Source organism: Palaemon carinicauda, chromosome 45, assembly GCF_036898095.1.
Source record: "Palaemon carinicauda isolate YSFRI2023 chromosome 45, ASM3689809v2, whole genome shotgun sequence".
In the NCBI taxonomy this organism is placed as follows: Eukaryota; Metazoa; Arthropoda; class Malacostraca; order Decapoda; family Palaemonidae; genus Palaemon; species Palaemon carinicauda.
This window is the reverse complement of record NC_090769.1, coordinates 1824819-1850143: the sequence shown is the minus strand read 5'-3', so window position 1 is coordinate 1850143 and position 25325 is coordinate 1824819. Positions and strand designations below refer to the sequence as shown.

Sequence of the window (25325 nt, the reverse complement as noted above, 5' to 3'; positions counted from 1 at the left end):
AAAAAATAAATAAAAAAAAAACATTGAAGAAAATTCCTCACAACTCCAGAGATCTCTAAAAGAAACAGCCATGAGAAAAGCTATGGCACCAACAGAGCCAGTTTAAAAGGCATGAAAAATTATCAGAAAGATAAATCACATAATCAGTATTCCCCGCCTAATTTCATAATGGGCTTGTGCATATTTATTTGAAATTTGAAAAGAATACAAAAGTTATTTTGTTGCTGGGAGCTATCACACGTGGCAAATTTTACAATGGAAATCATCTTGATTTTATTTGGGGCTGAGGATTTTGGAATGATGATGTGGGGGCGTACTGTGTAATTACGTTGCCGTATAAATAACGACAAATTCCCCATCTGACCCTCAAGCTCATTGTCATTGATAGCTTTTTTTTCATATATTGTATTGCCTTTGCTGAATACATTTCATGCAATACAAAGCAGATGCCAGTCAAATTTGATCGCGTATGGACACCTTCGGCTTGCCCAAAAAATGAAGTGGCTCTATATAGGAATGAAGTGTGGCCGACTAAGTTGCACGTGGCAGGCTAATGATGTTCTGTCCACAGGTGACAACTTTTCGCACATGCAGAGTTGGCACTTGTGCATCTGTGCCGACCAAAGATACCAAATTTGCATGGAAATTAGAAAACCATATGTTTCATTACATTATAATAAAACTTTACCAATTTCGTCTCTCATGGTAGAAATGTTACTTATTTGTAATGTTTTAGCATCCACGATAGATGGATTTCCACGTTTTCTAGAGAAGATATATGTATCCTACAAGAAAAAAACTCTTATTGGAAATTTAGGAAGGATTGTAATATGGCTAGAGGCCTCGACCTTGGGTTGTACTATCCTTGTTTTGAAACTCCCAACACGTCGTCTGTTACAGTGGTGCCAGTTGCGTTCAAACCTTCCCAAAATTGAAAAAAAATAAATTAGTTTTACATTAAACAAGGAAGAGTATTAGCGGTTTAATATACTAAATTTTTATATTTGAGAGCGTACCGTCTGTTTTCGATTACTTTGATCTTGCTAGTAAATTTGATATAAGAAAGGAAAGACCTTAATCAAGGTTTGGCAACAGTGGTGTTGTTATCACCGCGGCTGTCATATCAAAACAATCGAGTGGTGACGTATTTGCCTATGGCAGGATGCCTATTCAGTAATACTTCCGGGAAAAATTAGACTTGATTCAACAGTCATGGACACATCACGCCAGGCAGTGTTGTTTGTCTGTTTTGTAAGCTTACTGCTGCCAGTAGGCATACGTTGTGTAGATGCGAGGAAGCCATCGGGACAATCTGCGGACACCCCTACCAACGTCCCCGGCAATCCTGTGGGACAAGTTGCCTCGAAAGTGACCGGTAGAAGTACTGTCGTGAAAATATTCGAGGAACCCGACTGCAAAAGTGACATTCAACGCATTTGCAAAGATGATGTCCGCAATAATTTTGCTGTTCTCGAGTGCTTTCAGAACGAAAGGGTAAGGAATGTCCTAAGTTGTGTTAAACTTAGGTTAGGTTAGGCCATTTTAATTAACTGCGACGTGTAATTTCATGGGCACTTGCTTTCTCTATTAAGAACATTGTACTACGGTAAATATTGACCAAATTATCTACCGGTGCCATATTTTCTAATATTTCAGGGTATAACCATCTAGTGCAGGGTAGGTTATTTGGATTTCTTTGATGTCAAAGTATGAGTGAGGTATGCATATGGGTAATATTACGGTAGAGTCCCACCCAGCACCATTACCGCTTGTCAGTACATAAAAGATTAATGTTTTTTTGCGAGAGAAGCTAGCGCACAGCGAGGTGTATGTATGATAGTGGCCACCTGTATGTATTATTATGTCTAACTTGGAATATGGCATTGTAAGGGCGATCACAGGGAGGCGTTAGCCCCCCTGCTAGGTAAGTAGGTAAGGATACGGCTTATAGGTTAGGTTAGTAGGGAAACTTTAGGTTATTTAATGACCGTTTTCAATCAACACGTGAGGAACTGGCCGCTGATATGCAAAGGCTCCCGCGCAGCCGAGCAAAAACCAATAGAGTTTATCGAAATATTACCAAGATCTAATGGGATTTGCTCTGCTGTACGTGATCGAAACATCAAGCTGCTATGTACTGGCAAGCGGTAATGGCGCTGGGTGGAACTCTACCGTAATATTACCTGCATATGTAATGTAGCTGGTGAGGTTTTAGTAAATACTAATTTTAAGATGTAAAATATTCTTTTTTTTTTATTGTGATAAGACTGATAGACCCATTTATTTCCATTGGGAATACTTGGGTAACACATCATACCCTTCCCCTTTTTTAGTGCTAAATAGTGCAGTATTAGTTAGGAGATTAGAACTGACTTAATCTAATAGATCTCAGAGCTTTTTTTTGTTCAATGGGATTGACTGTTAAAAACCAATTTTTCAAGGGAAACATACAAGAACACAACCTAATTTAAGGTTCCCCACCTAACCTAAACTAGGAGCCATAACCTTACCTTTCATTCTTACCAAGGGCCTGTAAACCGGCCCCCCCCCCCCCCTCCAACTTAGACTACCGTATTCTTAGCTTGTCCTGTCCCATTGAACTACGTTACCCCTAGTTCTCATCACACGCACTGTTTTGAAACCCCATAATAGGCCTACTCGTCAACTGATAACCAAGATACTGAATCTAATCAAAGAATCACAATCCCAGTGCTTCAGCATTAAATTTTCCTACTATTAGAATAAGTCGCCATTTGCAGTCCCACTCTTAGTGGCCAATTAGAGCCTTTTCTAGTTTATTTTTGGCCAATCACCTACCTTCACTGTTAATGAGATTCTAGACCAGAAATTTTAAAATGGTTCTTTTGTGTTGCTCGTTGGAGGAGAAACCTATTGTTGGGATAATAACAAATATATATAGATTCCCTACTGGAGCACACACGATATGTTACTATTGCATACATAGAGTTTTGATGTTGTAAACTGTTGGAAAGTCTTACCCTTCTTCAAGTTATAACGATGGCTGAAACACAAGGAGTTACATTTGAAAAACCATGTTTCACAAGGGATGATAAAACAGGGATACAACGTAGCTTTGGTTAAGGTAAGGACGCAGAGCCCTAGGTGGAATAAGCAGAGGCTACATAACGTATAAGGTTAGGTGGCACAGTATAGGTTAAGTTGTTTTATTTGTATTTATTTCTCTGTCAAAATTCAGTTTTTATAAAGTAACTAGAAAATTTTTGGTTTTCGACAAATATCATCAGGTGTGTTTAAGGTATCTATAAATAACCTACATCAGGTATGCCTTATTTTTTTCATTAGAGTTAGCGTACTAATATGCAAGTTTACCCTCCCGATATCTAATAGAAATTACCCCCAATGAAAACATGAGGCTTTGATTGGTTTGAAAGGGTTAAATATGTAACCGTGCACCAGGCCTAGTAACCATGTCATATTTTTCTGATGCCTTTTCATGTGTTTCAGACAATTTTAAGATCCAATTGTACTGAGGAGTAATAGGTTTTATTGTATAGCGAGGGCATATTTTCCACGTCAATTTCCAGTAGAATATAATGATCAAAACTGACCAAAATACTTGAAAATATATAAAACTCCTAAAAAACATATTCCACCGGGGTATGATTGAAACTTGTACTTGATTGCAAAATCAACATAAAAACTGTATTATTATAGATTTGCAAACAGGTTGGAGATAGTGTTCTGTCTAGAAAATGGGATTTTCAATCATGGTTTCTATGGCTACTCTGTTTGCCATTTGCTTGTTCTTGAGGTGTAAGGAAATTACAGGGATATACCCATGGCTAATAACATATGAATTTAATATCGCAACACGATACAGTACAGTAACTAAAAGAACGATAGTGAAATCACCAACACGAATTCAATGTGAACGATAGCGCTTCTGAAAAGAATTGGCCTAGGAACGCCTATGTTTGGATTCATGATGGGATAGATGCTGACCAATAGGAGTGCTGGATCTTATGGCGGTAACGAGCATCAGAGTAGGGAGATAACCAATGGGAGCGCGGGTGAAGGGTGGCGAGTTTACAGTTTGACGTCTCGTAAGTTTTAAAATTAGTTTTGGGTTGGGCAGATCTCTTATTGTACTTTTCATATCATGAAATTATTTTACGCAATATGAGTCTGAAAAATCTTCGCATCTCGTTTCGCATCATGAAATTATTTTACGCAATATGAGTTGGAAAAATCTTCGCATCTCGTTTTGCATCATGAAATTTTCGTATGCAGAAACGTTTGTATTCAAAGGTATCACTGTTATATCTCTTCTGATTGCTAAGTGTATCTTTTTAACTGACATTAATATGTATTTATTTTCCTTTGTCCATAACCATGCTTTGGTCCATGGCATCCAATACGCATTGCTTCTGAGTAGGTCTCTCATCTAGTGTATCAGCTGGAAGTATGTCTCGATAAATACAACCAACATAAGGTTTAAACATTCATAAGGCTTCCAGTTTCATGTAGTTAAGACTATAAATTTCCCTTTATCAGATCCTGTCCTTCTAGTCTTTGATATGTCATGTTATTCTCTTGGTGTTTTACCCGTTTATAATTGCTAGCTTAGAGCAATGTAAACTTCAAGTCTTTTCTTTATTGTTGTGAGATCAGGATCTTGCTACTTTTAAGAGCTGGCAATTTCATAAGATCATATTTTTCCTACTGTGGATGAATTTTCATATTACAAAGTGACTAGTATATTTCATGAGTCATTGTTCTTCATATTTGTAAACAGGCTATGCTAATGCCTTGGTGCACACACACACACACACACACACACACACACACACACACACACACACACACACACACACACACACACACACACACACACACTCTCTCTCTCTCTCTCTCTCTCTCTCTCTCTCTCTCTCTCTCTCTCTCTCTCTCTCTCTTGTATATATATTCTGTTTTATTGCTGTATATAATTTTCTCTTGGCTATTTCTCAAACTAATTGGGCATTTGACACCTGCTCTCCACGTAGTCTTTCTTGTTAAGGACGTAAATTTATCTTAATTACTAGTGTTAATTTGAAAGTGGAGAAGATTTTTTTTTTCTAGCATATGTTCACATGCTTAGTCTTTTTCTGAAAATTAATCATGAACTATGAGTCATACTGATGTAGGCTACATCAAGGGTACAAAGAATCTTCTCAGTATATTAATAAAAAGAACTATATCCGTTTTTAGGCATTATGCAGCATACTGTAATTGCCAGTTTGCCTAATGTTATCAAATTAGTTTTCTTTCTTTTTTGTTTTAAATTATCACAATAAACTGAATGTCCAGTACATTTCACAAGTTATAATATAGTGATAATAACGAATTTCTGTTCATTTATAAAACTACTGTATTGTGAGGATAATGTGTACAGTACAGTATGTACATTCATGAGCTGATTGAAAAATAAGTATGTAGTGTACAGGTTTAAGGCAGGTTGAGAATTTCTAGTACAGTAGATATTTTAACATAATGTGGATGTATAATTGTCTTTAACATGGAGTTTGTTCTAAGTAATGTAAACAAAACTCCAAAACTGTTCAATGCTCCTAAATAAAGGAAATTTAATTTCCTTGTGGAACCAAATAGTTGTTATTATTTCAATTCAGTAAAGTATCTTTGAAGGTTTTATGGAGCAAAGTGAATAGAACTGTTTACTTTACAGTATGGTCATGCCTGGTAATCATCTAACTAGTATTACATTATTCTTCTTGTATTTTGTATGTTGGTGTATCATAGCTTTTATGTTAAACTCAAGACACTCATCGTCTCGTTTGCCTGGTGGAAATGAAATTGATACCAACTTTTCTTTTCAGAGGGACATACAGGAAATTGTCAGTGATAAATGCAGTCATGTAAGTATTTTGTTCATAGTTTTTGTTTAATAGGCCTTGTGTGTTTTACTCTGGCTACATAGTAGACTAAACCATTGCAAATTGAATTTATTTTGTGAGATATACTGTTCTGTAATGTAATTGAAATCTTGATAGATATGAATTTAACTAATTTGTATAATGATAGTATAGTAATGATTTCTGTTTTTCCATGAAAGGGTAAAGATAAAATTGTAGAGAAGGAAATTATGGCTCTAATATATAAGATGCTGTGTCCACAAAATTATATAATTTGGAAAAATTTGTATACAGCATATTATGTATAAGTATTTATATTGCTTTGTCTCTAGACCATGAATGCTTCGGTGATAATTTTTTGAAATATTAGTTTATTATTGTTATTATTATTACTAGCTAAGCTACAACCCTAGTTGGAAAAGAAGATGCTATAAGGAAATGAATAAATGATATAAGAAGTAATGAAAAATTAAAATAAAATGTTTTAAAAAACATTTACATTAGAACAGATAATTCATTTATGGCTATAAAAAGACTTATGTCAGCCTGTTAAATCAGCTTTTTACATATTTTGTTTACTGCATTTAAGAATTACAATATCTTTCTCTCTATTACAGCTTTTATGGAACTATAAGGTGAACCTAACAAAAAGTGGCCGAATTGAAGATTTAGCCAAAAGCGTATGTGAAGGAGAGTTAAACCAGTATCCGGATTGTAAGCAGCTCTCTACTCCAGGTCACACAATATCGTGCCTCAGTGAAGTTGTTGAACAATTGAGAGTAAGAATTTATGATCTTTTGTAAACTTTTTTGGAAAAAAATTAAAATCAATACTGTTTGTAAGCCTTTGGTATTTAAAAAAAAAATTGTGACAAGTTACTGTTAAGGTTAATGATATTTACAGTACTCCAGATATCCACTATCAATCCTTATTATTAGGTACCATTAGGTTTACCTTCCCTATCAAGTAGGAAGTTAATAGTTCAATGACTTTTGAGTGTCATTTCAAGCAAATACCCAAGTTTAGGGCTGATTTAATCTTTACCGATATCCCCGCCTACAGTCTTCTTTGTCTGCATCTTTTCCTACTTCTATGTGGGGTCGATGTTTCTGGCCAGCGTTCTCCATCTACCTCTGTCCCACACTTCATCACCGGTTAATCCCTTTGATCGAAGGTCATCCTTGATACAGGATCAGGCGAGGTCCCAACACGTCGCCTACGGGGAGCGCCCTAGCATTAATTTCATTTTCACAATTTTCACTGGCCATATTTGTTTTGGCTAATTTTTCATGGCCGGATGCCTTTCCGGCCGCCAACCCTCCCCATTTACCTGGGCTTGGGACCGGCACCAAGTTGAGGCAGGTTTGCCCCCCCCCCCCCCCCCCCCCTCAGTTATCCCCACCTACAGTTCAGTCCTTAAAAACTGGTTAGCTCCTTAAACAGTATAGTAGTTGGAAATCATCTAGGTGGTTTATGATCCTCAAGTCTCTTTTTTTATATTCATAGATATCCATGTTATATATTATCCCTTTCTTATTTTCTTCGAGCATTCCTGAACTTTCAAAGAAAACCATCCTTGAAAACAGGGTTTTACCTGGAATACTTCAACAAGAGGATTTTGGGTATTTGAACATTATAGACGCAGGTAGATAGATTCAATTGGGAAGCATTAAGTGGTGACAGCTTTATTCTTGAAAAAAAAAAAAACAGCAATGACTGAAAACATTATTATAACCTGTTTCCTCATCCCTTTTCATTTCTATGAATATTTAAGAATTTGGGTCTTGATTTGTTGATTCAGGTAATCTTCATTATACAGTCTAACAGTTGTTTCTTTACTGACCCATTATTCATATGCAGTCTACAGTCTTGATCTTTGATTGTCCTTGATACTGCAGTATTTTCTTTAAGAGACAGAAGACAGCATTAATATTCCTGAATAGCATCTGTATCTTCACTTTTGAAGCAGTCAACTGTTTCACTTTTTGTTTGACCACAGCATTGTTAACTGCTAAAAAGAATTCCCTAGGCAGTAGTATGTTTAGCATAATTGTCTATAAGATAATTTAGAAAATTAATCGTTTAATCCTATTACCTTCCTAATTTGTTAGGTGATGAGCGTAACGATAACATTAACCCATGTAACAAGGTTTCCCATGTGCTTGTTAACGTTGAATTATTTGCAAGTAATTAGCTTTGTCGTTTGGGAGAACATTGTTGTCTGTTTCAAATTTTTTCTAATATGGTTTTGGGGTATTTTTTATTGGTTTGTATTTTATGGTGATATTAATGTCGAATAAGCAAGAAGAGTATATTACATATTGATAACTTAGTTAACTGCATTTTACAAGATTTTGGCCAGATTTATTGATTAGGGTTTTTATGTTTTAATTCTAGTGTCTTCGGGCAAAGTCTCGAGATCTGTAGTCTTTAAATTTTGAGTTACTAGTTTTTCCTTGTCTAGGTGTTAATGAGCAAGCATCATTAACCTTTGGCAAGTATTAACATGCTTACTACTTCATCGTGAATTATGTTACACAGGAATACACTATTTTTATGTGGTCCTGTATTTGATCATCTTTGTATTAGTTTTTCAGTGTGATGGATGTTTAACCTGCATTGTTCAATTATATCTTTAGTGTTTGTGTTTAAGTGTCATGCTAATGTCACCATGAATTTAATGAGAAATTCATGGAGATGTAAATAATCCTTTGTAATTTTTATGTAAAGGATGATAATACAATGATATTACAGTAAGTACATGATTGGCTGGATGTCTATCACTAGGAATGGTACTAGCAGAGACAAATAGTACCTATTTCTCTTAGGTCTTAAGAAAAGACTGCATCGTAGATTTCGTTATCCATCTCTCATTTATGGCATATATAGAAACATAGACTTCCTGGGTTACTTAGCACACCTCTCATAATTTTTAAGTGCTTAACCCTTCTTTAGAAGAATTAAAGGATTGCAAGCAGCCAAATTTAAACTGTTAATGATTTTATTTAACAGCATTAAATTATTTCTCAAGACCCCAAGTTTACAATTAGGGATTCCATTCATTCTTTCATGACTGTTTCTATCACAGCCTTGTGTCCTTAGCTGATCCTCTCTGTGGACCCTATAGGTTGCAACTTTTAACTCAGAGACATTCAACAGCTCAAACCTCTTGGTCTAAATTGTAATCCAGGGTCTGTATGAGTGATGCATATACAGCATGTTGAAATTTTTTTTTTTTTTATTAAGGCGAATCTTGATCTCTATACAAATCCTTGCTTATTCAAACATACCCTTTCTTTAAGCCCCTTTTGAATTCTTGCAGCTTACTATTAAGACCTATTGTAAAGTGAGACATTTGATGACTCTGGACTTGTTAATATGGGTTATTCATGCTTAATGTTAACACTGTTCTTTTTCTATCTTATATTCAAGAGTTGTGTTGTTTGGGACGTTTGAAGACCACAAACAATAGAATTATTAAGAAAAATCAATTTTGGTTTTCATATAAATATAGGTTTAAACATATCAATATACACTTTTATTTTTAGGGACAATTTATTTTACTGGTGGTATCATTGTAACTACGTTGCCAATTTGTTGGAGACTGGAGCCACTTCTGATGGTGCTATAGCAGTTCTGGAAATACAGTCCTGTCAAATGTAATTGTGGGAATACATCGTTTGCCAACCTTGTCTATGGCTGATTGTTGTTGATAAAAAAAAAAAACTAGGGATATCCACTTCAACATTTGAAAGAAGACTCAAAGTGACTCTTTTTACACACAAAATTTAGGAATAATTTATGGAATTTCTAATCTCTAAATGTTTGAGCTGATGCTATAACTTGCCTCAGTTTTACTTTATTGCCACAAACATCTGTATTGCTTTTCAGGATGATAGATGTAGACAATATCTGTTACGCATGGCAGCCATAGTTTTTAGTGACTACCGATTGGTGGAAAACATGGTCAATGATTGCAAAGATGAGATTGACAATTTCAAGTGTGGAAGAGTACAAAAGCTGCAGGAAGCTAGCCCTCACTCACAAGGGTCAACTATTGAGTGCCTTACCAAGAATGCCAGGGAGCTTGGTCGTGAATGCCATAAGCAAATATTGAGGTAAGTGTGATGTTAATATGAAGATTTATTTTTTTTAGCTTTTATAATCAGTCCTTGTACCATTCTTGTTTACAGGGAATATTCTTTTGATAAAGTTTTACTTTGACAAAAGAAATATTCAGCTAAATAATACCCATAAGGTTTAATAATAATTACAAGGCCTAAATGAAAAAAGGAATAACTGGAAGGGTAAAATACTAGTTCTTCACTCACCCTGAAGAAATATATAAGTTCTATTATTGTAATGAATCTTTCAGAACTTCATTTTGGTCTCCCAACTAGAGATGACAGTCTCAACTTATAAATGTCAATTAAACAATTTCTGCAGTCCTCCCCATTGGTACAATTGCTGCCTAGCGTTACTTCACGACTACATGTGGCTGCCAGTACATGGTTTCCCTTGTTCTCATCTTTCCCTTCCAACTGGTCGCACAACAAACATAGTCGCACCCTGAACAGCTTTCATTTTGTGCCTTTTTTATGTTGTATTGAGTGATTTGTGGCAGTCCTTCCATATTCAGCTTTGTGGTATGTCTCCTAAGTTTGTAAAGCATGTGTTGACTCCGTTTGCATGATCAGGAAATTTTTGGAAAGAATTTTTTATTTCTACATTTTCTTTACAACTTTTTGATCCACACAGTGTTCAACTTGTAGAAAAAAGTGCTACTTAGAGGTTAAGCGGGATTAGAGTAGAGATAGTATTGATTAGGAGAAGAAAGTCTTATTTGAATTTAATTGTGTAGGATCACAGTAAGGATCTGGAGACGGCGTAGGAGGACAGTTAGGACTAAATACTTCAATGCTGAGAGGATTAGTGACTGCTGGTATGACCGGAGCATCGGTTGTCATTTCGAGAACATGTAGTATCGTGTCCTCCCCATGTGTTTAGAATAGTTGATGAAAATTAGATCCTAACGTCAGGAAACCTTACAGATTATTTTTTATCCTCAATTTTGTGAATGAAAAGTGTTATATTCAGGTTGGATTACAACATATTTATAAATTCTTGAGGAATGCATTGTAATAACTAGTTATTTTGTATAGAACATGATATGTAATGGTGGAAATTGTGTGGAAGAACTGTTATTTTGAAGAATTACAATGATATGAATGGTAAGAATTTTCCTTCAGAATCGCATGGTTCAGTGGTTGTGTGAAAAATCTGTTTGTTCCGTAACCGAAATACAAACCACGCTATTTACAAAGGGTTATTACTTTTAGCGTAGCTGAAATGGCGAGCCATTAGAATTTAACGAGGGTGTATTACCCCCCGCGCTAGTTAGCGGGGGGGTAGGGGAGTGGTAGCTAGCTACCCCTCCTCCCCCTCACACACACGTGAATACTCACTTTCACTTTTGGCTCGGACTGTGACAGACGTCTCTGTCTTGGTCCTCGCTTGGCAGCCATTGTCTGTTTTGTCTTTACTTAATCGCTTACTTTTCTTTTACTCAATATATATGTAAACATGTTTTCATGTTTGTATATATATTTGAGTATAGAAATAAGTAAGTTTCCTTTTCAGATGTGTGTGTGTAGTGTACGATATCTACGTGGAGGCCTCGGCAGTTAGGCCACCACGGCGTATTTTATGGGTGGCGATCGAGTTTGACTTATGTCTTTCTCTCTCTCTCTCTCTTGAGGTCGTTCACCCTTTTACTACGTGTTACTACGCCCTTGTAGCCTAGCTTCCTTTCCGTGTGGGGGGTTGCTACGCGTACGTTTGTATCAATTAGTTATGAATCTAATTGTACAGTAGGGTCCCGAATTAAGCGTGTTCGAATTACACGATTCCCCTTTTCCGCGATCGCTATTTTTCAAAAATAAATTTTCTGTATCCGCGAGGCTGTTAGTTCGCGAGTCAAGCACTACAAAATGTATCAAATCTATAGTCTTTTCAAGTATATTGGTAGCCCTAAATACGGTGATTTATAATAAATGTTACAAAACAATATTAACATTACATTTCATTAACATAATTTCATAATGAATAGCCTATTTAAGGATAAAATTCCACATCAACAATGAAATCAACTGTTAACTGTGCGAGTCCAGCTGACAAAATGTAAACAGAAATGTGGTTACGTTCTCGGCAATCTTTATCTTTCTCCAACCTTACGATAATTGTAATGGTAGTGTTAATGATGGTATATTAAAGCATTATTTTTGTTTAGTACAGTATATTTAAAAGCCTTATTTTTCCCTCTGGGCGTTCAAGGTTTTCACGAGTAGACTGGGTTCGTTTATCGGCAGTGAATAGCCTAAACTTCGGTAACGAGTCGTCAATATTTTGTCATATTTCAAACAGTAGGCTATACATTTGATTTGTAAACATTGGTTTTGTAGAGTAGACGGTAAAATAAAATCTAGAGAGAGAGAGAGAGAGAGAGAGAGAGAGAGAGAGAGAGAGAGAGAGAGAGAGAGAGAGAGAGATTTGATGGCAGAAGAGAGAGAGAGAGAGAGAGATTTGATGGCAGAAATCTCTCTCCCTCTCTCTCTCTCTCTCTCTCTCTCTCTCTCTCTCTCTCTCTCTCTCTCTCTCTCTCTCTCTCTCTCTCTAGATTTTATTTTACCGTCTACTCTACAAAACCAATGTTTGCAAATCAAATGTATACTGTTTAGAATATGACAAAATATTGACGACTCGTTACCGAAGTTTAGGCTATTCACTGCCGATAAACGATAACAAACCCTTTAATGCAAACTAACTGTATCCTTTGATATTCCTCTATATTTATCACGAATTCCTTCTATACCTCATCAGACACTCTTATTTCAAATATCTAAATTATTTCTTATCACAACTAACACCATCTAGTCATTTTCATTCCATTATATCTATTATTCCTCTGGATCTTATTCCCTTTCCTTATTCTGTTTATTCGATGGGATTCGTATTTCCCTTTACCGTCTTTCAGAATCTATTTTTAGCCACTGGCAACCAAATCCCCCCTTCCCCCGTCTCCTACCGTCTCCCCTGCGAGTCCACCCAGCCTATCTCATCACTCCCCCACCTTCATCCTCCCCTGTTCTAGGTCTGTAACCTTCTGCGTCATAATATCTCTCTCTCTCTCTCTCTCTCTCTCTCTCTCTCTCTCTCTCTCTCTCTCTCTCTCTCTCTCTCTCTCTCTCTCTCTCTCTCTCTCGTTATACAATACAGTACTTACAAATAGATGAAGAAACCAAAATCGGTTTTCTTGAAGTGTCAATTAAATACAAAACGAAAAAATTATACCGTGTATACATCCATTTCAATCATAGCTTAAAATACGGTAACCGATTTCGTCCGCAAACCACTATTTTTTAGGAAACACCATTCTATTCCAGAAAATTTTTACTCTTTAAATGTCAATTGCGCTATAATAAAACATGTACTTATGTTGTTAAATTTCGGGTGTGTTTTAAAAATCGAGTATTGCTAACTTATTTTTGTTTTACTTTTGGCTGTGATCACATCAGCTGATGTCTAGCTTCCGCGCGAATACAATAACAAAGAATTGTTTACACCATTTCTTAACTTATTCAAACCATCTATACAGTTAATATTACATAAACACCAATGTGTTATAACCTATCATATTTATTGTTTAGTACTTTAAAACCATCTCTCTCTCTCTCTCTCTCTCTCTCTCTCTCTCTCTCTCTCTCTCTCTCTCTCTCTCTCTCTCTCTCTCACATCGAACGTTATAGCGGTAACCTAATTGTTCGGTGACTTTAAAAATAGGCCTAGTACTTTCTTCTTTTACCTTTTTTTGCATATGGATCCATAATTGTGGTGGGTACAAGTTGACTTATAACTGAAGTTAGGAAAAGTATTTTTTATATGGAAAGGACAATTATCTTTCGTAACAGTTTAGAATTATCGTAAGTTATCACTCTGTCATTAGCGGCAGTTTGCTATTGTGGATTAAACGCATAAGGAAAAAAAAAAATCCAGCTTTGCTACGAATTTAGGAATTTATATGGATACGGTAAGTAAAATATTTGTAATAACATAATGTTTACTAAATGTTTGTAATATCATTAGTTATGACTTAGATCATGTGTGTTTAATGCATTCGTTTGTTTATTATGATCGAAGATGGAGCGTAAACAAATGGAAGGTTTCCGTTTCAGGCGGCATCATAAAGAAAAACTTTTCATAAATGGCATTCATTTCATTTATTTGAAAGTTCTAATAAAATATAATTAGAACATTGGTAATAACAAATTCAACATATAATCTATACTTGGTAAAATTGCTGTCAATTCAAAAACACAGATGTATAAATGCGTCTGTTTCTTCGTTGTGATCAGAGATAAACGTAAACAAAACATTGGTTGTCGTTTTCTATTGTGCTTTTTAGCGTGTTTAGGAAACGCATGATATAAAATCGCCTTTATTTTGATAATTCTGGATTTTCAATCATACAACAAGCTAGTCTATAGAGTGAAGGGTTTGCTATTCACCAGTTGTATTATACAATAGATATGACAAACATTAAAATTTGTCTGTATTTTGGGTTGTGTTATAACGGGAAATATATGGTGTTTACACCTATCCTGGTTGTAATTTTAACAATTTTTCAAGTTATTAGAACTTTAAAGTATATTAAATGTTTTATTTATTTACAAAAACAATTTTATATTATAAAGAAATACAGTATAGTACAAAGAAAGTATTGGAAATGGGTAGTAAACACATTTGAATAGGCAAATTGCTGGTTGCCATGGCCACAATGGAATTATTTCTGTTAGTTGTGTGTTTCGAAATTCGCGATTTTCCATTTACACGAGGTCATTAATCGACCAAATTCTCGCATAATTCGGGACCCTACTGTAGTTGTTTTTTTCAGCTTGTAGAACGATTCCTTTCGGGGTTTTCGTTCTTTCTTTAGTGTTCATTCATTTTTTAATTACATAATTACATAGTTACATAATTATAATTGTTATAATTCTGTTTTGGTTACAGCTCTCCTTCCGCGATTGTAAGTGGTTGTGAGGGCACGTGCCTGTTGTGTAATTCTTGTTCCTTTCCCTCGGGATTCCTCTTCGGAGCCTTCCCGGGGGAATGAATGTGTACTAATATTATTTGTTTTATTTTTTTACAGTTACCGATCTAGTTTGTTTCTGTAATATAGCAACGGTGTGAGCTGTCTGGTTGAGTCCTGGGGATTCGGCTGTTGCTGCCTCCCCCCTTGTATTTTCGTCAGGGGCGTGTCTCCTACTGGTAGTACTCCCGTGTCGAAGGACAGCTCTCAAGTTCATTTTAGAACAGTCAGGAGGCTTGCCTCCTTGGGCGGATAACTTTCCTTCCGAGGGAAGTTTTTCCTGTCCAGGCTTGAGTTTTTCCCCTTTTGGGGGGTTCTTCTCTTGCCTTTTTTTCGTGCGACTATGCTCTTGGTGCTGAGCGGTCGCACCTGCAGTTTCGCTCAAGGGGCTGGGCAACTGCAGGAGCTCCTCTTCGGAGGATTGCTCCTTTTAGGTCACTGGCTGACCAGTCTCTTCCTCGAAGTGTTTCTCTTTCGTTCGCGAGAGAGTACACTCATAGAGACTCCTCTTCGGAGGTTTCTTCTGTTGCTGTTGCTGTTGGCCTCCCTCGCCGTAAGGCCCTCCGTCCGTCTCGTCGTAAGGGCCTCTCATCTCTCTATAAGGGTGCTTGAGGCGCCCTTTTGGATCTCCGTTTGCAGCCTACACTCCTTTTTTTCTCGATCTTCCGCCTTGGTGCAGATGGACAGCAGTCTGATCTCGTCTTCCGACGGGCAACGGTCTTCCCGACAGACAACGGTCTGCCCGACGGACAGCGGTCTTCCGACGGACATCAGTCTCCCGGCGGACAACGATTCCTTCGGGGCAAAGGGTTGCCCCCACGGGGGTTCTTCCCTTGCGTGTCAGGGTTTCCCTGCGCGCCCTTCTGCTCATCAGCGCTCTCCTGTTCGTCAGCGCTTTCAAGATGATCTTCCCTGCGGTTCCTGTTACGTGCCCTGTGTGCCCACGTTCGCCCTCGCGATCTAGAACTTCGGTTCAGGTCGGGGTCAAGGACTTCTTCTTTGCGCAGGCTTCCACGCGTAGCCTTCTGCTCGTCAGCGATCATCAGCTCGCCAGCGATCATCAGCTCGCCAGCGATCATCAGCTCGTCAGCGATCATCAGCTCGCCAGCGATCATCAGCTCGCCAGCGATCTCCGGATCGCCCACGTGTGTTACAGCTGGCACGCCAACGTTCTCCAACACTTCTGAAGGAACATGGTTCGCCAGCTACTAGCTCACCTGCGCATGCTGATCGCCATCGCACGACCCTCAACTGCGGATGCTGATCACCATCGCGCGACCCTCAACTGCGGATGCTGATCGCCATCGCGCGACCCTCAACTGCGGATGCTGATCGCCATCGCGCGACCCTCAACTGCAGATGCTGATTACGCATGCTGCTCCTCATCGCACAACCCTGAACGATCGCCCTCCTGCGGATGCTGATCACCATCGCACCCTTTCACGCGATCATTCACCTGCGCATGCTGCTCGCCATCACACAACCCTGCACGATCGCCCGCTTACGCATGCTGCTCCTCATCGCACAACCCTGAACGATCGCCCTCCTGCGGATGCTGATCACCATCGCACCGTTTCACGCGATCATTCACCTGCGCATGCTGCTCGCCATCGCACAACCCTGCACGATTGCCCGCTTACGCATGCTGCTCCTCATCGCACAACCCTGAACGATCGCCCTCCTGCGGATGCTGATCACCATCGCACCCTTTCACGCGATCATTCACCTGCGCATGCTGCTCGCCATCGCACAACCCTGCACGATTGCCCGCTTACGCATGCTGCTCCTCATCGCACAACCCTGAACGATCGCCCTCCTGCGGATGCTGATCACCATCGCACCCTTTCACGCGATCATACACCTGCGCATGCTGCTCGCCATCGCACAACCCTGCACGATTGCCCGCTTACGCATGCTGCTCCTCATCGCACAACCCTGAACGATCGCCCTCCTGCGGATGCTGATCACCATCGCACCCTTTCACGCGATCATTCACCTACACATGCTGCTCGCCATCGCTTACCATCACGCGGTCATTATCGCCAGCGATCTTCTTCACCTACGCGGCAGCACGATCCCTCGCCGTCACGCCATCGCTTGCGTTCGTCGCCTCGGACACGTGTTCATTTACCTGCCCACTCGCCTGCGCGATCGCTCGCCCGCGCGATCGCTCGCCTGCGCGCCCGCGCGATCGCTCGCCCGCGCGATCGCTCGCCCGCGCGCCCGCGCGATCGCTCGCCCGCGCGACCGCTCGCCTGCGCGCCCGCGCGACCATTCGCCTTTGCGCGACTGTTCGCCTTTGCGCAACCGTTCGCCCTCGCGCGACCATAGTTCGCGGCGAATTCCACAGCCGGTGGTAGCAGCAGGGACGCGTGCTCCTAGACGGCACTCGGGATCACCTCCATCCAAGCACAGGTTGGTAGTGCAGGACGAAGACAGGTCAGTACAGCATTCTTCCCCACCTTCTTTTCAGGCAGGTACCGTCGGGTCCACTCCAAAGGATCGCCCGATCCCTTTCACCTTAGCGAGGATTTCGGACTCTGTGTCCTTGGAGCAGCAGACATGGTTTGGTCCGCTGGCACGGGCGTTAATGAGGGTTATGAAACCAGTACTCGCCGGCCAGGGTAACAAACCAGCGGCTGTCTCTCCTACGCTGAAGAGAAAGAGAGGAGTGGACTTCGTGGTGACTTCCCCCAGGGCGAAGTTGGTTCCCAAGTGGTCGGTCTCGAGGGTCCCCTCTCCTGTACGAGTACTCTCTCCTTCTCCTGCCCTGGAAGGATTTTTGGCGGGGGGGCTTTCCGTTCAAGATTTCTCCATCGGACAAGGGGTGACTGCTTACCTCTTCCTCTGGGAGCTTACCAGGTTCTTTCCCTCCTCGGTTACGGCCCGAGGTTTGGTTCAAGGAAGCTACAGGAAGATCAAGGGTACTTTCCTCCTCTCGAGCTCAGACACCTTGGCCTTTCGTCGTTAAGTATCTACTTGCGGACAAGCTCGATGTTGTACCATCTGGACGCGCTGACTGAAGGCTTCCTTCGGGTGTCTCATCTGTGGAGGTCGACGACCTCATACACCCTTCCATCCTTGAGAAGAGTTTTGTCTGTGCCCAAGGACAGAGACTTAGACAGCTGCTGTGCGGAGTAAATCGACTTCCGGTTTCACTCCTCCAAGGCGCTTTCTTCCAGACTCTGCAGGGCTCCAGCGCCCTTTTCTTTCAACCACGTCGGCCTAAGTTATCGGCTACGACAACTGGGACAAGGTGTCCAATTGCAGTTTCCTCCTGTCAGGAACAGATGGCACGGGAGATTCCCCCGGGGGGGCATAGGCCTAAAAGGAGTTCACGAACTCTAGGATTGCAGGTTTTTTCGCTGGGAGGATGCTTAAGGTTACTCATCCGAAAGACAGCTTCCCGATGCCCATTCCCGCACAATCTCTGTGAGTAGCCAAGGATATCGCGCCTGCTGTCTCTGTCAGCGAATTCAGTGTCTCTGAACCTCTATGCCATAGCGTCAGCAGAGTTGCCCGGTTGGGCAGAATGATCCATACCTTAGGCGAAGGTCTTCCTTAGGATCATCGACGGCTTCACCCCCGGTCCCCTCAGTCGATCCTTTCTTGTAAGGAAGGATCTGAGAGGGGATGTCCATAGTCGACCTCTCAATCCTGATCAAGTTTGTCGAACAAACTTCGGCCAGCGTAGACCAGCAGAATCGATCAGACTGGTAACGAGGCGACAGGACTCCTTTAACCCTGGATCGGAAGGACGGGTACTTTCAGTTTCCATTCCATCCATCTTCCAGGGTGCTCGTCGAATTCAGCCTAGACTGCAAGTATTCCTGCTTATGATGCAGTGTGGCTATCCCGCCGTGGCATAGCAGGTTTGTTTCCCCAGAGAACTCTCCCTGCCTTCCTCTTGGCCGCTCAGGTGCAGGCTTCCGCCTCCTCTGCTGTTTGGAGGGCTGGTCAACTCCGGTAGGCTCGGGTTTCGACCTTCTTCAGCGCCGGGACTAGCTTCCGGAATGTGACCATGAGTGTGGGCTCATGGTATTTTGCTTAGAGCCTTCTCTTCCTCTGCCTCAACATCTGGAGTATCTGGCCATGATTTTGAGTCAACCGCCTTACCACATTGGAAACCCCGCTTCTCGTCCGTCCAGCGAGGTTAAGCAACGTCGGTACTTGGATGGGTGACCACCTGGGGACGCCAGATTCTGTTACCGCATCCTCCGAGCCTTCCTTTCGGTTGACTGTGGCAAGACTGAGGAGAGTCGCAGTACCTGTTCTCAGTCAAGCAGAGCTTTCAGCCCTACCTTGGAACGTTTCCTAGTTCTTCTTTCCTCATTGACCCGTCTATAGTCCGAACGGTCGCCTCAGGATAAGTTCCATGTGGGGCGATCCAAGTCCCGGTGGCTTCAGGCAATGTTTAACCGGACTCCCTGGCCCTATGGGACCAGCGGAACTATTAAACCTGCAATGGGTGTTGACCTATGGAGCCTCTTGATGGTAGTGGATATTCTCGTCCTTTCCCCACATTCTTGATGCGGTTCTCGGACTCGTCAAAGGAAAGGGGGGGGGGGCATGTTCCGGTCCAGGCCTATGGTCAAGACCTGAAGGATACCTCTCCATCATTCAGGCAGGCTTAAGGGCCTTAGTCTGGCCCCTCTTCAGATCCTACAGCTCCTGCCAAGTCGCCCGTTGCGCGTCGACTTCATCCTAACCAGCAGGGGACGCATTTTCACACCTTCACATCTTGTAGTAGAGATACCGGGATGATTGAGATTCTCTCAATTCCACCATCGGCTCTCTCATTCCAGGCAGGGGAATGTCTCTCTCAGACTATCCGAGCAGAGCCTCATAGAGAGAGTGTACCTAGGGGTCTTTGACCTTGGGTAACCAGCAAGTGCTGGTCTGGGGGACCTGATCGCAACACCTTGGAACCTCAAGCTTCCACTAGTCTTACCCCCCAGTCTCAGACCCCGAGACTCTGGCAAGATGCATTCCGGTGATGGTGGGACAAATTCGACGCCTGCGTCTTCCCTCCTTTTTGTCTGCGGACAATGGGTCTCAACAAAACCAGGTTGTCTGTCAACCTTTCAATGGGAGAGCTCCACTGGGACTATGCGCAGAACGGTTTCTGGACCCTCTGCTTCCCCTGACGGAACTCCCGGGAGAGCTTCTCCCACGGCGCAGACTACTCAAGCAACCACACTGCGACATCTCTCCCGAACCGGGGCATCGCTTCGGCTTCATGCCTGGAGACACTACGCTTCCTCCTCTAGAAGAGACAACCCGCTACAGTCGCGGTACGGAGGTCGCGTCATCTGCGATAGTCATCCACAGGGGTCTCCCAGGCAAAGTGAAGAGTCTAAGGTGGTGGGTGCCGTGGGAGATATACCTCTTCCCGTGAGGCCTCTTCTCCAGCAATAACGGTCTTATTGCCTTTCGGCGGGAGGAAGCTCCTTTCCGCTCTCGGCAATGAAGCCTGTCGCTCAGCCTTTCCCTGACCTTCAGGCTTAAAGGAATAACTTTTTCCTGCCCGCTGGATCTATCCTCGCTCATGCGAAGCTACGATCGTCCCTGCCCTAGTCGGAGGAAGACCTCCAACTTGGAGCATGGCTCGGACTTTTAGTCCTTTAAGAGATCTTCTCAAGACCCTTTTACGACAGCCTCGGATTGTATTCCGCCTTGGGTCTTCTGCTCACTCTGGCCACGGCCAGTGTGTAAGCAATCTTCTTGGTCTCTTACTACTCCCCCTTTTCTAAGGAAGAGGGGAAGGCAACATTCAGGCTCGCTCCTGAGTTGTTGGCTAGACTCAGAATCTGAGGGTCCCGACCCTTCGGTCCGATTCATTCAAGATTTCGAGTCTCCATTCTGTGTGTTATGTCCCAAGACCTTCTCTTTCTTGCCAGTAAGGAATCGAGAGGTTAGCGCTGGGAACAGCTGCAGTTTGGCCTCAGTTGCAGCCGATTTGGGAACACATGGGGGGAGAGTCACCAGTATACCTCTTCAGCCCGGACTCGAGTACATTCATCTCGACCTGTCTTCAAACCCTCCCCCGTCACGTCGCCCTACAGCACGATGTTGGATACATCGCAACGTCCTCGCCTTCGAGTAATACTACTCTGTGACGCAGGTGCTACAAGCTGGAGTCTGGAAGCGTCTGATGACCTTCGCAGCCCGCTTCCTGCAGGGCGTGACCCACAGGAGTCTCGATACGTTTTCTATCGCTCTGTGGTGGCTACACAACAGCTGGTCTAACCTCAGGCTCCTTTTTGGACAGGTAGCAGAAGGTTGAGGGCATTGTTATCAGGTTTTAGTCTGCATGAACGAAAGAAGTATGTCTGGCCCTTACTTCTTTCTTCATCATCCCCTCTACGGGGAAGCAGCATCCTGGTCTCTGCATAGCTGACCTCGAACCTCTGCAGGTAAACCATGCTTCCTTGTGTTCCGAGTATTGAGTCAATACTGTCGCGTCCCCCATACCCTGACGAGGTGGTATTGGGAACGTCCTAACCCAGAGTTCCTTCTGGAACTCCAGGTCAACTGCCTAAGACGGGTCACACTTCTTCCTTCACACACAAGCTTACGTAGGCCACATGGTTCCTTGCGGAGCAAGGAACTTGTGAGGTGCAGGGACTCCTTTTCTCGAGTGCGACTCACTCGGATTCTGAGTCCCCGGGTAAAGCCAAAGCCAGTATGGCTGGGGACTTTCCACCCTTCCTAAGGGATAAGTCACCCTTTGTAAATAGCGTGGTTTGTATTTCGGTTACGGAACAAATGACAAATTCGAAGATAATTTGTATTTTTCCTAACCATACAAACCTTAGCTATTTACACATATTTGCCCGCCAGCCCTGTCCCCCAAGACAAGTCCTACCTCTAAGTGAAAGTGAGTATTCACGTGTGTGTGAGGGGGAGGAGGGGTAGCTAGCTACCACTCCCCTACCCCCCCGCTAACTAGCGCGGGGGGTAATACACCCTCGTTAAATTCTAATGGCTCGCCATTTCAGCTACGCTAAAAGTAATAACCCTTTGTAAATAGCTAAGGTTTGTATGGTTAGGAAAAATACAAATTATCTTCGAATTTGTCATATTGCTGGTTCAAAGCAGCAATTGAAGACTTGACAACAGAAATACAGGAAAATTATGGCCAACTTTAAGGATTTGGGTTTAATATCTGTAATTTTTAGGCAATAATTAGACCTGAAAGGCATACTGTACTTATTATTTTTTCAGCATATCCCCTATTTTGATGATGAATGAGAAAGCAGCATTATTATATGCCGAAAGGTTTTTTAATTGGCTACTCATCAGTGTGGTTTCATTTTACAGATTAGCTGAAATCCAGGCTGATGATTTTCACCTTGACAGACCTTTATTTTTTGCGTGTCGTGAAGACAGAGAGAAGTTTTGTGATAATGTTCGTGCTGGGGAAGGACGTGTCTATAAGTGCCTCATGAAACATAAAATGGAGAGAAGGATGAGTAAAGAAGTAAGTTTTATTGTTCCTTAAAGTCATCTTCAGTGGGATAGCTTTATTTTAACTCCATATTGTACTGCCATTTGTTCATACATGAATACAAACTATCCTCCTTTAACCCTTTTACCCCCAAAGGACGTACTGGTACGTTTCACAAAAGCCATCCATTTACCCCCATGGACGTACCGGTACGTCCTTGCAAAAAAATGAAGTAAAATTTTTTTTTTCATGTTTTTGATCATTTTTTTTTTTTTTTTTAGAAAATTCAGGCATTTTCCAAGAGAATGAGACCAACCTGACCTCTCTCTATGACAAAAATTAAGGCTGTTGGAGCAATTTAAAAAAAAATATACTGCAAAATGTGCTGGGAATAAAATAACCCCTTGGGGGTTAAGGGTTGGAAATTTCCAAATAACCTGGGGGTAAAAGGGTTAAGAGGAGTATTACTTTGGAGCAACTGGAAAGATTTGAAAATTATCAAGGTAGACATAACTACTTGGTCATGGGGGAACAAGATCACCTGTCACTTGTTTCTGCCCAACGTCACCAGTCCACGTGCCAGGTGTTCCTATGCTCTCAGGCAAATGTGAATAAGAAAAAACTGACCACCCAGGACCCCTCTCAGCGTTATCATGAGCACCTAGATGCCCAATCGTGTAGTCTTACTTGGCGGTAAAATTCTTCGGCACCCATCACGTATCCTGATAATGCGCTCACCCTTACATGCCATAGAGACTGAAATATGCGGTACTTGGTCAGTCTGGGGTTGTAGGGGCCAAAGGCAGTTCTGCTTTGAAGGAGAAGCCGATTGTTAGTCAGGGTTCACTTCAACCTCTTTAGGGCACACTCCCAGTCCCTCTGTGCATACTCTCAGAAGAAAGAACTATCTCATGAGGTGTGTGATAAGACTGGGGTGTGTGTGTGTGTGTGTCTGTCTGTCTCTTGTTTTCAATGCCCTAACAGCACTTGACTCCAGTTCACTTCCATTGGAGACTCGTAATCCTGAGATTGAGTGAAATTTTGTAAATGTTCTTGCACTCTTTCATGATTACAAAGAACTTGGAGAGGATGCCTGAATCGATTTTGGTCTGATGCAGTCGTCTACTTCACCTCTAGTGAGGATTTGTCAGTTCTTAGATGTTGTCAAGGTACAGAAAATTAGTTCTGTTTTATGTGAAGATAGTGATCTTTATGGCTCATCAGTTAGAGAACCAATGGGGCAACTTGGCTCTGGGTCAAATATGATCTGTTACCCTTCCAAACACGATAGGCCTCCTGCTTCTCCAAATAAGCAAGTCTATAATCATCATTGAAAAGTGGTTTGTCCTTTACTCGGTACTTTAGCACACAAGAAGGGATACACCTATCAATTTTGTTAACTAGATTTTCATTTAAAGGAACAACAGGATCAGCACTATTATATAATTGTTACCAATTTAAGCCCAAAAGATCACTCAAAATGCCATTCCAGTCTGCTTCAGATTTTATATAAATCTTACATGAATATGATACATTGGGGATGGACTGCTCAGTCTTCACTGGTAATGAAATCAAGGCATGATCAGATGTCCCAACTGGAGAACCAACTTTACTTTTTATAATGCCATGGGAATCGGTGTATACGAGGTCCAAGCTCTTACCAGAGCTGGGAGTAGCTTCACTTATGATTTGTTCACAACCTGATTCAGAGGCAAAGTCCAAAGCTCTTAAGCCATGACGATCAGTAGGAGAAACAGAATTTAAGCACTCCCTATGGTAAGCATTGAAATCCCCAACAAAAACAAAAGCCTTTCTATCATCCTTTTGTATCTTAGCCATAATGGTAAGAAGACAGTAGAAAATAGAATCATCCATGTCCGGATTCTGGTAGACCGAACACAAATAAAAGTTTTTATCCCTGCTACAACTTTATAACCTGAATCTCTTGACATCCACATTCATAGTAGGACTTATTAGAATCAGGTTACTCAGTCCTAATATACACTGCCATTCCCCTAGCCCTAGGAATGGCATCCCCTTTCAAAATTATTTGGTTCTTAAAACCAGTTATAAAGAGCTCAAATGAGTACCTCATATTAGAAACCAAAGTTTCTGAGCACAAAAGAATATCATACTGTCTGAATGCAACTGTAAGGTTTTGAAAATTTGTATTTTTTAGTGTTTCTGTGCTAATGTTATGAAGGCTCAATATGTAGGCATGTTGTCCTGCCCTGGTAAGGGTGGCTGCAATTGCAGCCAGTTTATGTCCCAGAGGGAGGTGGACCCCACTCTTTGTGCCCATTCACAGGGGCAGGATTGTTTCCAGTTATCTCCTTTTGATGAGTTCAAGGCTTGGTCATCTGTGTGGTGGTCGAAGTACGACGTGAGGAAGAAGTAGTCCGAGAGGGATTCTTCGGCTTCAGAGTCTTCCCCAAAGCCGAAGTAGTCCTTGGGCCTCTCTCCTTTAGTCCTCTGATGTTCAGATTTAAGTTTGCTGGTGAGGGGGTCAGAGCTTCTTACCGACAACTTGTAATTTTAACTACCAAATTCCAGCTATACTATAATCATACTCCTATTAAAAGATAGGTTTGTATAGCTAGGGAAATATAAATTACTTTAAATATTTGTGGTGGTTTTAAAGGCTTGTGCTGTGAATAAAGATATCACATCAGTAAACAAAATAAGAAGAGATTTTGAAAAGGTGTGATAATAGTTATATGCTGTCAAGTGGCAGGGAAAAAGACAAAAAATTTCAAAGATAGAGATGATTTGCCTTTATCCTGAAAAGAAATGAGCAACAGTTAGATAGAAAAGTAGTAGATATGGAAATAAATGG

General features: G+C 41.5%; 1 protein-coding gene across 1 annotated transcript in view; it reads left to right on the top strand.

The window, feature by feature from the left end:
- Positions 1–995: 995 nt before the first annotated feature.
- LOC137634766 (Golgi apparatus protein 1-like) overlaps positions 996–25325 on the top strand; it is an 86069-nt gene continuing 61739 nt past the window's right edge. The window contains exons 1-5 of the mRNA XM_068367288.1: positions 996–1494; positions 5859–5897; positions 6512–6673; positions 9786–10012; positions 22363–22522. Of these exons, the coding sequence (XP_068223389.1) occupies positions 1213–1494; positions 5859–5897; positions 6512–6673; positions 9786–10012; positions 22363–22522 (870 nt within the window). The 5' untranslated portion in view covers positions 996–1212. The remainder of the gene's footprint in view (positions 1495–5858; positions 5898–6511; positions 6674–9785; positions 10013–22362; positions 22523–25325) is intronic.